Consider the following 15,545-nt stretch of genomic DNA (forward strand, 5'->3'; position numbering starts at 1 on the left):
GCTGTCTTCAGTGTTTTTGATCTTAGCCATTCTGAGAGGTGTAAGATGGTATCTCAGAGTTGTTTTGATTTGCATTTCCCTGACGACTAAGGATGTTGAGCAATTCCTTAAATGCCTTTCAGCCATTTGAGATTCTTCTGTTGAGAATTCTCTGTTAAGCTCTGAAGCCCATTTTTTAATTGGATTCTTCAGTATTTTGAAGTCTAGCTTTTTGAGTTCTTTATATATTTTGGAGATCAGCCCTCTGTCAGATGTGGGGCTGGTAAAGATCTTTTCCCATTCTGTAGGCTGTTGTTTTGTCTTATTGACCATGTCCTTTGCTCTACAAAAGCTTCTCAGTTTCAGGAGATCGCATTTATTAATTGTTGCTCTCAGTGTCTGTGCTACTGGTGTTATATTTAGGAAGTGGTCTTCTGTGCTGATATGTTCAAGACTACTTCCTGCTTTCTCTCCTTTCAAGTTCAGTGTAACTGGATTTATGTTGAGGTCTTTGATCCACTTGGACTTGAGTTTTGTGCATGGCAACAGATATGGATCTATTTGCAATCTTTTGCATGTTGACATCCAGTTATGCCAGCACCATTTGTTGAAGATGCTTTCTTTTTTTCCATAGTACTGTTTTGGCTTCTTTGTCAAAAATCATATGTTTATAGGTATGTGGATTAATGTCAGGGTCTTCAGTTCGATTCTATTGGTTCACATGTTGGTTTTTATGCCAATACCAAGTTGTTTTTAGTACTACAGCTCTATAGTAGAGCTTGAGGTCAGGTATCATGATGCCTCCAGAGGTTGCTTTATTATACAGGATTCTTTTAGCTATCCTAGGTTTTTTGTTTTTCCATATAAAGTTAAGTATTGTTCTTTCCAAGTCTGTGAAGAATTGTGTTGGGATTTTGATGGGGATTTCATTGAATCTGTAGATTGCTTTTGGTAAGATTGTCATTTTCACTATGTTAATTCTACCTATCCATGAGCATGGGAGACCTTTCCATTTTCAGATATCAAGAAGCTTAATTTTTAAATGTTGTTTTCAACATGAGTACTCTTGAGACTTCACTCATCAGGACACCAACTCTTTCTTGCTTCCATCTCTGTGCCCTTAATAGGGTGTTTTTCGGGATACAGTGCTCATGTGTTCAATTCAGCACTCCAGAGGCTGAGGCAGAATGATTGGTTACTGTGAGTTTAAGGCTAGTTAAGACTACATAGATGGTTTCAGAGCAGTCTAGTTTGGTTTTAGACCCTGTCTCCAAAACAGTGTGTGCACAGAGGAGGCACAACCTGGGCCAGTGTAGGTCTCTCCTTCAGCCATTACCTTTGCTTTATGTGTGAAATGAAGGAGACAGAATGAAGACATTGCCTTCGAGTGATCCATGACTGTTTCTTTCTAAATGGTGCTGCTAAAAACTTAATAATGGTCAAGTTTTATTTGGAGATGATGAAAAGCTTCTGCAGACAGGTGGTATTGATAACTGTACATCAATGTAAAGGACTTAATGTGCTTAACCATTGTTAAAATGGTGTTTATGTCATGATATAAACAGCTCTCTAGTAGGATAGGAGGCTTGGAAGTGTGTTTATTTTGGGTAGTCATTACTGTACTTTTAAAAACTCTGAGATTATGTTATTAATGACCAAGGGAGAGTAAAGGTTGAGAAATACCAAGCAGTTTTTAAACATGTTTGGTGGTAGACAATGGAAGCAAGACAGAGTAAAGAAACTCACAAATAACATAGGGAGTAGTTGGGGAGTGGGATTAATCACTATGTGTTGGCCAGAAGCGAGGAAAGAGGACGGGAACGCCTTTCACTATGGAATCCAGAATTCATCTACCTTTTATGTTTACTCAGTGGCATTGCCAGGGCATGGCATCACGCACATTTTGGGGAAGGAGCTGGCCCGATATTGTTGGATGAAGTGCGCTGCACAGGAAATGAGCTGTCCGTTGAGCAGTGTCCAAAGAGCTCCTGGGGAGAGCATAACTGTGGCCATAAAGAAGATGCTGGAGTGTCTTGTGTCCCTCTAACAGGTAAGGCTGTCATTTCCTAAATGTGCTACCTTCTTCCCCCATGGCTGGTATTGCCACAGCTTCCTTTCTTAATTTATATGTTGTCAAATGAGTGGACCAATGAATGTCTAAGCAAAACTCAGGATAAAAATCAGACACAATTTTTATTTCAAAATGTAATTTCTTCACTCACAGTTATTTCTTAAAGTCCAACAAAGCTAGATCAGAAACTATCACTTTTTTTTTTTTTTTTTTGCAATTTGCGGTACCCAACAGCCAAAATCAATGTGCAGTGATGCATACTAGACATTAGGTGTCAGTATATTACGTCTTTAATCCATTCAGCTGGTAGTCACTGTAAGACTGTGTTTATGTGGTTTCTCATTAAAGAAAACTGATAAAGAGGCCAAGGTAGCTTTGTAATCAAACCTTAGACGAATGCACATTGCTGCATGTCTGCCATATATGCCATGTGTCATAAGAAGGGGATGCTTTAAAATATTTTTGTTTATGTATATTTGTGTGTGTGTATGTGTGAAAAGTAAAAGGATTAGTATGTATGGAACTCAGATTTATATGTTTTCATTGATGCTGTTGTTTTATTAGCAACACAATGCATTTGTACAAAATAGAAATTTCGAATTTGCACCAAAGTGGACAGAATTTCATTTCCTTGAACTGCCCTCTTTCAAATGAGGTAATCTTGTTAGTGCTATTATGGGCATATGAGATAATAGGTGGTACAATGCTTTGAAGACAATAAATTGTGAACAACAGGTAGTTTTGTGTCAAGAGACTTTTGTTCACTACAGTGGATACCAGAGACCTATGCAAAGTATGTTCTATTCTCTGGTTACTGTGTTTCATTGAGAGGTGTTTGGATTATTTTGGATGGAAATGACTTCTAAATCTATGTCTTTGGTAATGACAGTTTTTGGGCTCTCTGCTTACAAACTTTTTGTAGAATCCTCTGTGTATAATTACTCACTGAGTTAATAAGATTCAAATTTCAGATCTGTATTGTCAGTAAAAGAACAAAGGCAAGATGTGTTTTTATTACCTGTGGGTGTCTGAGAAATAATGACCTCATTGACAAGCTAGATTGCTCTTTACCTGAAGTAGCTTTGCCTGCATGCTTAGTTCAGTATTTTGATGTGCACTTAAAAATTTGAAATACCACCTCTAAATCACTATATATTTTTTTCCTTGCTATTTCAATGAAAATGACCACTGTCCTTTATATTTAAGAAGACTGGAATTATGGAAATTTTCCCAAATAGGATTTAATATAGAAAAATTAAGAAATATGTACTTTGAAATTACATCAGAATGTATTTTCTGCTTGGAGAATACAGTAAAAATATCAGGAAGACAGATGTACCAATCTTCAGGAAGAGTGCAATTACTTCACATGACTGAGTAGAGTCATAATGTCAGGTTATCAAATGGCTCAAAGGGAGACCTAGATATGGTGATACGTCAGGTCAAACAAAGGCACTTTTATTTATTTATCTATTTTTTGAGACAGGGTTTCTCTGTGTAGCTTTGGAGCCTGTCCTGGATCTCACTCTGTATCCCAGGCTGGCCTCCAACTCTGCCTGGCTCTGCCTCCCGAGTGCTGGGATTAAAGGCGTGTGCCACCACTGCCTGGCCCCTATTTTTTTTTTTTAAAGCAAATTTGCCTTATGTCTTTATCTCCTTCTCACAGATGGGGTCATCAGACTTGCAGGAGGGAAGAGTGGCCATGAAGGTCGCTTGGAGGTGTACTATAGGGGAAAGTGGGGAACAGTATGTGATGACGGATGGACTGAGACGAACTCACACGTGGCTTGTCGACTGCTCGGATTTAAGTAAGGCTCATTGGTGTGGGGACATCGAATGCCAAAACATATCTTTAAAGTCAGAATTACTGCATAATCCTTACCTGTAATTCCTAAAAATAGATATGTATTCCCTATTAGTTACCTATCTATCATCATCTATATGTCTATCATCTGTTATCATCAGCATCTATAGTCTATTATGATTTGTCATATCAGTAATGCCTGCTTACCTACCTACCTACCTACCTACCTATATATCTATCTACCTACCTACCTACCTATCTACCTACCTACTACCTTGCCAATCTACCTACAGATGGACATATAATAAAAAAAATGACATTTTTAAAGATAATGAGTACCATCTCTTGTCATTTATTTTATTTACCTTTCCTACCAACAGCTCTTTTTCCCCCCAACATCTTTTTTTTTTGAACAAATTGTTGGAAGCTAAGAGTGACTTCTAGTCCATTCTTTTGTCTATTCAGGCAAGCTTCTAAATGCTTGCTTTTATTATGATCTGTTGTTACTAGTGGATGCTGTTGGTTTTGACATCGTTGTGTCTAAAATTTCAGCAATTCCAGTGGGGAATGTTGTGTTGTCACGTGGTTCTTTCTTGGAACATGATGATAATTGACACTTGTGTTGGGAAAGAACAGCCCTCTTGTCGTGAGATGACCTTTAGAACTAGCCTTTGACCTTGCCCACTTACAATCTGAGTGCCACACTTTGGGGCAGTATATGTCATGTTACACACATAATGCATTCCAGAATAAAGACTTCAGTTGGTTGAAGTAACAAAAAGATGCCCTTGAGGTAAATCTTCAAATGAATTTCATGGATGCCCCTTCTTTCTTATCTTTCATATTTCTATAGCATGATTTTAAAAATTAGTGAAATTACTTAATTTCAGCTTGAAATATAGTTAATCACAAATATTCACTAAGCCTTAAAATACATATCACCTTCAAACTGGGTAAAGCTATGCTTAGGGGTGTATTTTTTAAAGAAATAAAATGAAATATTCTCCATGGTTTCCCATTCTTATGACCACTTGGAATTTTCATGTGTCTTTTTATATCAGCTATATTTACTACAACGTAAATCTATGATTTTATAGCCATCTTGCTTTACTTTTTCAATGGCATAATGTCACAAGTTTGGTTTTTTTTTTTTTTTTTTTTTTGGTTTTTCGAGACAGGGTTTCTCTGTGTAGCTTTGCGCCTTTTCCTGGAACTCACTTGGTAGCCCAGGCTGGCCTTGAACTCACAGAGATCCGCCTGGCTCTGCCTCCCGAGTGCTGGGATTAAAGGCGTGCGCCACCACCGCCCGGCTAATGTCACAAGTTTTGATGTAACTTGATATCCATTAAACAGTCACACGATGATCTAATGAATATTTAGGTTATTTTCTAGGTAACTATTAGTGTAATAATAAATAATGCTGTCATGAAAAGTACAGATGTACAAATTCACTGACATTTTTCATTTTGGGGGAATAGCAACTGTTGAAATTACTAGGCTAAGGCATATAATAGCCAAATATATATGGCTACTTAATTAGAACTATTTAGCATATACCATGTCGCATTAAGTGAGTATGTTACCCTGACAATTGTAGCTTCAGTTTTCACAGATGTAGGGAGACGTGTCTATTGTTTGCTGTTTATTTTCACATTTTTTCCTCATTAATGAAAATGACCAAGTGACACTAAGTTTTCCTCTGCATCTTACATATTTTAGTTTCAAAGATCCATGCCATTTTCTCTCTTGGACAAATTATCTGGGCTTACTGGCACTTATAATGTTCTCATTCATGTGTTAGTGTGAGCGTGTGCCACATTTAAGTTACAGAGGAAGTTCTGAAAGCAATGATTCACTGGGGATGAGAAAGAGTAAACTTGGTGTCTTTGTACCAATGCAGTCTCAAAGCTAACAAAACTTCCTGTTATATGTTTTGTGGTTGAATTAGAGGGAAGCCAGAGTAAGGCATTTGCTGGAAGAATGCTCTAAGTCAAAAGTGACAGCAATATATGATTTAAGTTCAATGCTTTTTTTTTTTTTTTGCTAAAATTTTATTAGTAGACAAGTAGCCTTAAAATGACTACTTAAAAACTGTGTTGTGCCAAGGGGTGGTGGCACACACCTTTAATCCCAGGGCTCAGGAGGCAGAGGCAGGCAGATCTCTGTGAATTCAAGGCCATCCTGGTCTACAGAGTGAGTTTCAGGATAGCCAATGCTACACAAAGAAACCCTGTCTCCAAAACCAAAACCAAAAACCATATAAGATTATGTTGATTTAACATATTAAAAAATTCATCTAGTTAGATCCAGTGATTGCACAGTAGAACTATTAGGAAAATTCATGGCAAATGGAAAGATGTCTTCATATCCTTAGTGAAGAAACAATAAAAGTGTTGAGAAAGGGAAATGATGGGCATACAATTTCTGACTGAGGGTTGACTTTTATAGACTCTAAGAATTGAAGGCACTTGGAAGTGAGCTCAGTGATATCTGGATGATTTTGAAGGAATGAAAGAAAAGTTGAAAGAGGGGTGAAAATAAATGCAATTACTTAACTGCCAGTTTTTTAATTTTACAGATATTTGCTACTTCACAGTTTATCATTAATTGCAATACATAATATAATAAAGTCTATTGGCACAGTGTCATTTATAAAAAAAATTATGCATTAAACTTATATAACCCTTCAAAAAGAACACTGTCATTGTTTTTACTTTGATGGGCCAACACCAAAATTGTAATCCCAGATTGGGTCCTGTTTTTGAGCAGTCACTGAATGCTATACACTTTCTGTCTTGGAGAAGGACTCCAGAAAGCCTGAGGGAAGCAGATAAACTCAGATTAGCTCAGATAGTTTGAGCAGAGCCCCAAACAAACAATTGTTTCCTCTTCTCTACTTCACAGAGTTGATCCATGGCCAGGAATCTGAGGTTTATCTCTTTGCACGCTCTCTGGCTGGTGGGTTAAACTGTAGACAAAACACAAGAAAGAATTCCCGGTTAGTTCCTCATCAAGTCAACCAAAGGATGTTAAGATGACTTAAACACACGGCAAGGCAAGCAGAGTTGGGTCTCCAAGGCAGGACAAAGGTCAAATTCTTACCCCCTGAAGTCATGATACTTAATTAGGTTGTTTTTTAATGGTTCTTTGACTCCTGGGATGGCAGTCCTGTGAACAGTATTCATTTCATTGCTGCAGATATGGCAGACAGGCCTCTGTAAACCACTTTGAAGGCAGCGATGGGCCCATATGGCTGGATGACGTCAGCTGCTCAGGAAGAGAAGCCAGCTTCCTCCAGTGTTCCAGGAGACAGTGGGGAAAGCATGACTGTAGCCATAGGGAAGATGTGGGCCTCACCTGCTACCCTGACAGTGAGGGACACAGGCTTTCTCCAGGTAAGGACGGATGGCTCTTGAAGACACAGGCATTTACTCTGCTTCTCCACTGGTCTTGAATGCAAAACATTTCCCATCCTTGACTAACTGTTTAAAGGTCTGTTTCCCTAGAAAAAAATAAGCTTTTGAGTTCTCAACTACTATTGCATTTCTAGTTCTGGATTTGTTTTTCATCACTTAAAAGTATAAGTTGTTCAATAAGAAAACAAGTTTCTAACCCCACATATCTAATGGCCTACATTCAATCCCCAGAATTCACAAGATAGGAGGAGAGAACCAACTCCCCTAGTTTCTCTACATAAAAAGACTATATAAAATTTTAATTTTTTAAAGAGTATATAAAAATTTGGGGCTGGATTGCTGGCTCAGTGGTAAAGAGGACTGGCTACTCTTCCAGAGTTCTGGGGTTTTGTTCCCAGCAACCACATGGCAGCTCACCACTACATATAACTCTAGTCCCAGAGAATTCTAGTCCCTCTTTTGACCTCTGCAGACACCAGGCAAGCCAGACATACCCGCAAGCAAAACACTCATACACATACAAATAAATTAAATAGAGCAAGATATACAAAAATTTTCTTGAAACTATTGAGATAGATCATGGAGACCTAATTCCTTGTGGATGTATTTTCTTAATATTAGAACAAAGATTTAAAAATATTAAAATTGAAAACCAAGACTCAAAAAATTTCATCAGTTTGAATTTGGTCTTTGGGGAATCAGCATTTTTTTTTAACCTTCTCTCATGAAGAACACTAAAATTTCAGACACACTAGTAAGAAATACAAAGTTTCAAATGTTCTGTTTAGTACAAGTTAAAACTTGCTGCACTTTGAAAGCTACTAGTTAGAAGTGCATATTCACTTAAACCCGTGTTGGTTTTGACTTCGCTGTATAATTCATTCTCCCTCCTGTCTGGTGAAGTAATCCTGATCAAGGACTGAAACTGGGGGCTGAATCGTTCTGGGCACAACAAGGAAGGAGGGAGGGCTAAAAATTATTATTTTTCTGTCTTCATAAAGACACGGGTCATACTGAATTAGGACATACCCAAATGACTGCACAAATGATTGTGTCAGGATGTGAATCTCAGTGGGGGATTTAAATACTACCACATGTTTGGGTTTTTTGGGGGAGTGGATTTTGGAATTTTGAGAAAGAAAAATAAAACGTGTTTATTTTGTCAACAATTTTTTAGTTAATAAATATCGATTCAATAATTCCCTATGTTGTTTTAAGCATGTATTAAGTGATAGTTTGGACATTAGCTTCTTGATTCCACCTCCTTGGTTGTCTTGGACAGTTTTTACCATGCTTTATTGTCTGTAAGTCCTCACTCATAAGTTCTATTGAAGCTAGCAGACCCTTCCAGTAACTAGGCACCCAAAGGTGTATGCGTCAATCTGCTTGGGTTGCTGTGGAGACCACAGATGAAGTAGCTTCAACACAGATGTTTATTATCTCACAGTCTGGAAGTGAGGCATTCAAAACCAGTCAGCGAGGTTGGCTCCTTGAGAAGGAATTCGGAAGGAAGGGCTGCAAAGGACACATATTTTTTAGGTTTCTGTTCTTGGCTTGGCTTGTAGATGGCAGATCTCCTCCCGGGGCCTTTTTACGATATCTTCCTTTTAAAACTCTAATTTTGTCTTCCTTTCCATAAGGACAACACTGTATAGAACAAAGATTCAGCTTCATAGCTACACCATTCCATCTTGGAGAGTGAATCTCAGTAAAGGCCCCGAGGGATACCATCTATCTATCACTATCTCTATATTGTCTGTATCTATATCTATCTACCTATCACTATATATATCGGGGAAGATAGAGATGTGATTTCTCATCATTTATGAAGTTTCAACCTTAATTTACTAGAGATCAATTTCTTGGTTTTTAAATATTAATAAATTTTGTGATTTAAGTCCTTCATTTGAAATAAAAGTTAAACGAAAGGTTTTAGACTGATAGCTGCCTTCCTCCATGCCACCCCTTCTAGCAGCCTACCCAACTGAGTTACCCATGTATGCCAATGCTGTACCTGTTTATACCTTCCTAAAAATCTTAACTTGGAAGTATATACTCCAGCTATGTCCATAAATTAAAAAATGACTTAAAGAACTCTTAATGCTCTATTACTTATTAGAAGTTAGTTGTAATAAAAATAGCTAGCTCATGATTTTAGAGTGCCATGCATCTATCTGTCATCTGTCCATCCATCCATTCATTTGAGCAGCTCTTTTTCTCTGCATGAGAGACATTTCCAAACGCTAGGGACAGAAAGATGAGCAAGATGAGCCCTTTGATTGCAGGACTTTACCAAGGACAAGGGAGACTACTAGGTTTTATTGGTATTTCATCTCCCACTCGAGAAGAAGGATTGCTAGTTGATTTTTTTAATTAAGACATTTTTTAAATAATTTTACATACCAATCGCAGATTCCTCTCTCTTCCCTCCTCCCATCCCCCCACCCCCACCCCCACTAGTTGATTTTATATCTGATTTTTTAAATTGTATTTTGTAAAGTTTTCATGCTTTAACATGACTTGGCTTGTTTTGGCTTTTCTAATATTTTAAAATCATGACTTAGGTTTTCCTATCAGACTAATGGATGGAGAAAATAAGAAAGAAGGACGAGTGGAGGTTTTTGTCAATGGCCAATGGGGAACAATTTGCGATGATGGATGGACCGATAAAGATGCAGCTGTGATCTGTCGACAGCTCGGTTACAAGTAAGGAAGCCCCAGTTCTCTGGGATGGTGCTTGGTGAACCTTGCTATGACTCATATTTCTTAGGTTTATTCTAATGAGTTTCCCTTCTGTAAAATCAGTTTCTTCAATTAAAAATATCAACAGCACGGTGATTTGGAATTGTAAAGAGTCAGTAAGTAGTCTAGTTATATTTACTTTAGCTTTCCAAGAAATATGTTACCATCACAAATACAGTCCAACTCTGACGGTCCACAGTGCTGCTGCCCTCGGCCACCGGCCTTCAGGTCAGCTTTCCCTGTGATGTAGGCTTGAGCACTGAATCCCCAGTCATTGAACCAACAGCTGGTTCTTGCTATTCATGGGAGTCAAGCTGTGCAGAGCAGCTACAAACGCAGTAAATGTTAATGTAGCTGAGGCCAGCATTCTGCCTTTCTCTGTCAGTTCTCATACTTATGGATACTTATCTTTTCTTGTGATCTACTCAGCATCTTACGTTTTCCCTTCTGCGTTTGTGTGCTTGTGTGCCTGTATGTGTGTGTTAATTTCACTGAAACAGCCCCCAAGCTAGGGCTGATGTGTTGTATAGTGTTCCTCAGGGGGAAAGGCCATAATGTGGCTTACGGAGAGATACTTATTTACAGTATAAAATAAGAAAATATGGACATTTGAATCTGGAGAAGGCAGATTCTCAGCTGGGTGACTTGGAGTTTTCATGAGTGACAGTGAAAACATGTCAAATGGGGGATTGGGGGTTACAAGTAGAATACAAGTTATAACACAGAGGCCAGGGAAGTGTCTCAGTAGGTAAGACTGCTTGCTCTGCAAATATGAGTGTAGCATGAATCTTAACAGGTCTTATTAATAAAAACAAATTCAAGGTCAGTTATTGGGGTGAATGCTGGAAGATCAGAGAAGCAGAACAAGCCACAGCTTCCTCACCTCGACAGTTCCTCAGCTGATCCTGTTTCCTCAGGCTGGAAGCCTCTGAGTCCTCATTCAGAATGGATCTCAGCTGAACTGCTTCTTGAAAGCCTGAAAGCTTAACCAGCCAAAAGCTTCTAGTTTCTGGTCTTCACGCCTTATATACCTTTCTGCTTTCTGCCATCATTCCCTGGGATTAAAGGCTCGTTTTCTGGGATTAAAGGAATGTGAGTCACCACGCCTAGCTGTTTCCAGTGTGGCCTTGAACTCAGAGATCCATGGGGATCTCTGCCTCTGGAATGCTTGGATTAAAGGTGTGTGTGCCATTATTTTCTGGCCTCTGTATCTAGTAGCTGTTCTGTTCTCTGACCCCAGGTAAGTTTATTAGGGTGCACAATATTTTGGGGAACACAATTCCACCACATATGAGGACCTGCACTTGAGCACTCAGAACTCACATAGAAAGCCAGGCCTGGCCGAGCATTCTGGGAGCCCCAGCATCGCAGGATAGGGAGAGACAGGTCTTGAGAGCTGGCTCTCAAATGGTGCCTTATGGTTCAGTGACAGATCTCGTCTCGAGGCAGTAAGACAGAGAGCAAAGAAAAAGACACCTAACGTCCTGCTCTGACTTACTGACATGGGCCCCTGCACACTCATGTGTATCACCACACACAAAACACACGCAGCTATAGCATAGAGGGTTGTGAAATATAAGCTAATATACATGTTACCTAGTTCATAGTAGATAACTAATAATGATTTGTATTTACAAAATATACCCTTAATTATATGCATATCTTAAATATTGGTCAATTGAATAGTTATTTCTGTGTAGAATACATCTTATTCAAAATGGTATTTGTGTTGTATAAAATTTCAATATTTTTGTTATGAAATCCTCTGGTGTACTACCTTGGTTTTGACCTACGTGCTGGTCTATTTATTTTATGGTCAGTAGGTCTATAATCTGTAATACTGACCTGCAGTCTTCCAAAAATGTGGTAGAGGAAGGCTCTACTCTAGGGACATAGGTGGATTTAAACAATGTTCAGTTTCGAATGTCGTTTGCTCTCTGTATTTCTATCATTCATTCCCCCACTTGCAAACGAATGACTGCTGTTCATGGCTTCCATTTCCAGCTCGGTTATCAAGAAACGTTCTGTCTAACACTGGTTGCTTGGCCACCTATGCTTTGCCTTGAAATTGTTATTTAAATGAGAATAATCTCAATATCTGATAAATGCAGATATACTTTCATGGTTTTATGATTTCCAACTGAGAGGACATGAGACTTTTTACAGGAACACACCTACAATTGTAGACCCACATGTGACTTGAGAAGGACATCTTTTTTCCCATGTCCATTTTGAGTCATAAAAATCTTTGGCAACATATTTATTTGCAGAAATCAATCCAGAAAATGTTGTATACCATTTAAAGGTCTGAGCCTCTTGTGTAGACATTCTAGAAATCTGCCCTCTTGCCCACAATCTCATATGTGAAGGATCCTGTGCAAACAGAATCAAATTAGAAAGTATTTTATAGAAGGAAAACACAAATGTGGTCATAAAAACCAGGAAACATGAGTGGAACTAATGTGATATGGTTAGCGCGAAAAGAAAAGCCAAAGGCATTCTTTAAGTATGTGTTACATGATGTCTGACAAAGTATAGCATGTGAACCCACCACTGTTCTTGGAGCACTGACAATATGCTGAGAACAGTTGAAATCACTGAGGCAGAATAATCAGTCAGGATGAAATTCTAATTGATTTGAATTTTGTGTGAATATGGTTCAAGTGGGCTTGCTCTTGAATAGCTTATTGATTAGAGTGGCATTCTTTTTTTTTTTTTTTTTTTTAAAGATCTATCTATTATGTATAGTGTTCTGTCTGCATGTATCCCTAAAAGCCAGAAGAGGGCGCCAGATCCCATTACAGTGGTCGTGAGCCACCATGTGGTTGCTGGGAATTGAACACAGGACCTCTGGATGAACAGCCAGTGCTCTTAACTGCTGAGCTATCTCTCCAGCCCTAGAGTGGCATTCTTAACCAAAATTTAAAGTGGTGTGCCACCACCATTGTTTTAATAGAGATGTAAAATATATTTAAAGTATATTTATTTGTCTTCCATTTAAATTCTTGCAAAGGACTTAATTTCTGATGTAGTTGTATATGCTGTTTCAAATAAAACACTGTTTGACTTTGCTTTCTGCTGCGATAGACACCACCTCAAAGAACGACTTGGGAGGAAAGGGTTTATTTCATCTCATGTGGCAGGTCACTGTCCATCACCAAGGAGGTCAGGGCAGGAACTCAAGCCGGAGTAGAGGCAGGGGTCAGAGGGAAGCACTGCTTACTGGTTGCTTCCAGGCTCACATTCTGCTGCTTTTCCTGCAGCCCAGACTCGCCTGCTTGTGGTTGTACTGCCCACAGTGGCCTAGCTCATCTACATAATTTAACAATCAAGAATTCACCCCCATAGACATACCCACTGGTCCAGTCTGATTGAGACAATCCCCCAATTGAGAGTCCGCAGGTAACTCTGGGCTGGGTCAAGTTGACAGCTAAATGAATAGAAGAAGCAGTTACAGTGTCCTATAATACTCAGTGGAAGATAAATCTGACCCTGTTGTCCATTTAGAAATAACTGAAGGGGAAAAATACTTAATTGATACACAAAACATATAGCTACTTTCCTCCTGGAAATCGTGTTTTGTTTTGTTTTGAGACAGGGTTTCTCTGTGTAGTTTTGGTGCCTGTCCTGGAACTTGCTCTGTAGACCAGGCTGGCCTCAAACTCACAGAGATCCACCTGGCTCTGCCTCCCGAATGCTGGGATTAAAGGCGTGCACCACTGCCGCCCAGCTGGAAATTGTATTTTAAATTTCCTCCTTCCACTATAAATGTATGTGTTTGGGCATGTGTTTATACATACAAATATAGAGATTCACAGTTTGTACAATAGTATGAAGCACCTCATCACTACTACCAAGCTTAGGAAATAGAGAGCTACTGTACCTTTAAGTGCCTAATGTGCCAATCACACTGTTGGTAACTCAACTACCCAAAGTAAGAACTCTCCCAAATTTTGTGTAATCCTGTTGCATTTTTTTATAATTTTAAAATATGAGTTCTCCTTAACCCATAGTTGGATCTGTTTTTAAAAGTCTGACTTTGAAAGCCAATTGTCCTACGTTAGGATCTCCAGTTACTTGCTTTGTTCCTGTGTTGCTTTTGAGATAACATTTTATACAAGAGGGTGCGATTCGTTTGCATCCATTTTGCTCTGTAATATTCACATCTGTAAATATACAACTTGCCTCATGATTGTATTAACAGGGTGCATATATTTGTAGCAGTGCATTTTCTATTATTATAACCAAAAAGCACAGGCTGAGTAATTTATCAAGAAGGTAGTTTGTTCCACCATTCTGGAAGGTTGGAAGTTTAAGGAGTCTCACCTAGTGAGGACCTTCTTGATGGTAAAGACTGTAGCACTCAATGGCCGTGCAGTTTACTACACACAGAGAGGGCTAGTCCAGGAGACAGAGACCAAAGGACTTGTTCAAGGGAGATTTTTAGGGAATATATTCAGGAATATAACCATTAGCATGTTGACTATGTGAATACTCAAGTCTGTCCAGGGCTGCAAGGTTGCTTTCCTATGTGGCTACACTATTTACACACTCAGTAGCAGTGACAGTTTTTAATTTATGAACAGCTAGTGTTCACCTTATCACTAATCCCTAATGAGATCAAACAAATTCCCATTTGTTTACTGGCCATTAATATTTTCATTTATATAAAAATGCAATGTTTGGGCATTGATTTTATCAGGATTATTTTATTTGGGATCTATCTTGCTTTTATCTTTAAGTTTTGTAATTTTTAAAACTTTGTGTAATTTTTAGGAGTTCTTTGTATAATGTGTGTTCTTTTCTGTTATAAAAGTATCAACAAATACATTTGTAAATGTGTATTATAAATATGAGCTTTCTGACTTATCTCTTCACTTAGTGTGGTTTTTAGTAAAGTGGAATTCTTGATTTAAGTTGTCAAGTTTATCAGTTTTTTTATCTTATTTATATCTTTAATAATTTTTTTCTAACTTTGATTTGTTAAGGGTATTTTTCCTGATTCTAACTTTAATGATTTTTCCTTTTATAATTGTATTCTGTAATTTATTAGAAATTGAGTTAAAGATGGAACTTTTGCTTTTCATTGACGAAGTTTTTTGGATTTGTTTATCTTCAGAAAGTAATATTAAAACAACAAAAAAAAAGAAATATTCCAAATAATTCTGCCTTCCATGATTCCCAGCTTTTTCTGTATTAAGAATTGTATCTAATTGCTTCAAAAGAAGGTGAAAAAATACGTCTTTAGGTTCTATGGTAATTATTTAATTTAATTTTTTCTTGGTAATTTGATATTAAAAGAGTGAAATTTGGGGGGAGGGTGACTTCATTTCTGACATCCCTTATGTGTGACTTGCTAAGTAGAAGCTAAATTAGAGTCATTTGGTTCTGTAAAGTATCTATGGAATGCACCAATGAAGAATGTTAAATGTTTTGACAGTCACAAAAAGTGATTTCTCAGTATACACACATATTAATTTTCATATTCAGATCTAAGGAAGAGTTAAGATGTAGTGTGTTGAAATCTGTCAGA

The 15,545-nt window shown here is 38.0% G+C and overlaps 1 protein-coding gene across 1 annotated transcript in view; it reads left to right on the forward strand.

Moving 5' to 3' along the window:
* Window positions 1-15,545, forward strand: part of Prss12 (serine protease 12) — a 60,576-nt gene that overhangs the window by 24,892 nt on the left and 20,139 nt on the right. The window contains exons 3-6 of the mRNA XM_006991882.3: window positions 1,851-2,029; window positions 3,717-3,858; window positions 7,053-7,249; window positions 9,835-9,976. Coding sequence (XP_006991944.1) covers window positions 1,851-2,029; window positions 3,717-3,858; window positions 7,053-7,249; window positions 9,835-9,976 — 660 coding nt within the window. The remainder of the gene's footprint in view (window positions 1-1,850; window positions 2,030-3,716; window positions 3,859-7,052; window positions 7,250-9,834; window positions 9,977-15,545) is intronic.

The sequence above is a fragment of the Peromyscus maniculatus genome, chromosome 6 (assembly GCF_049852395.1).
Source record: "Peromyscus maniculatus bairdii isolate BWxNUB_F1_BW_parent chromosome 6, HU_Pman_BW_mat_3.1, whole genome shotgun sequence".
Taxonomy (NCBI): Eukaryota; Metazoa; Chordata; class Mammalia; order Rodentia; family Cricetidae; genus Peromyscus; species Peromyscus maniculatus.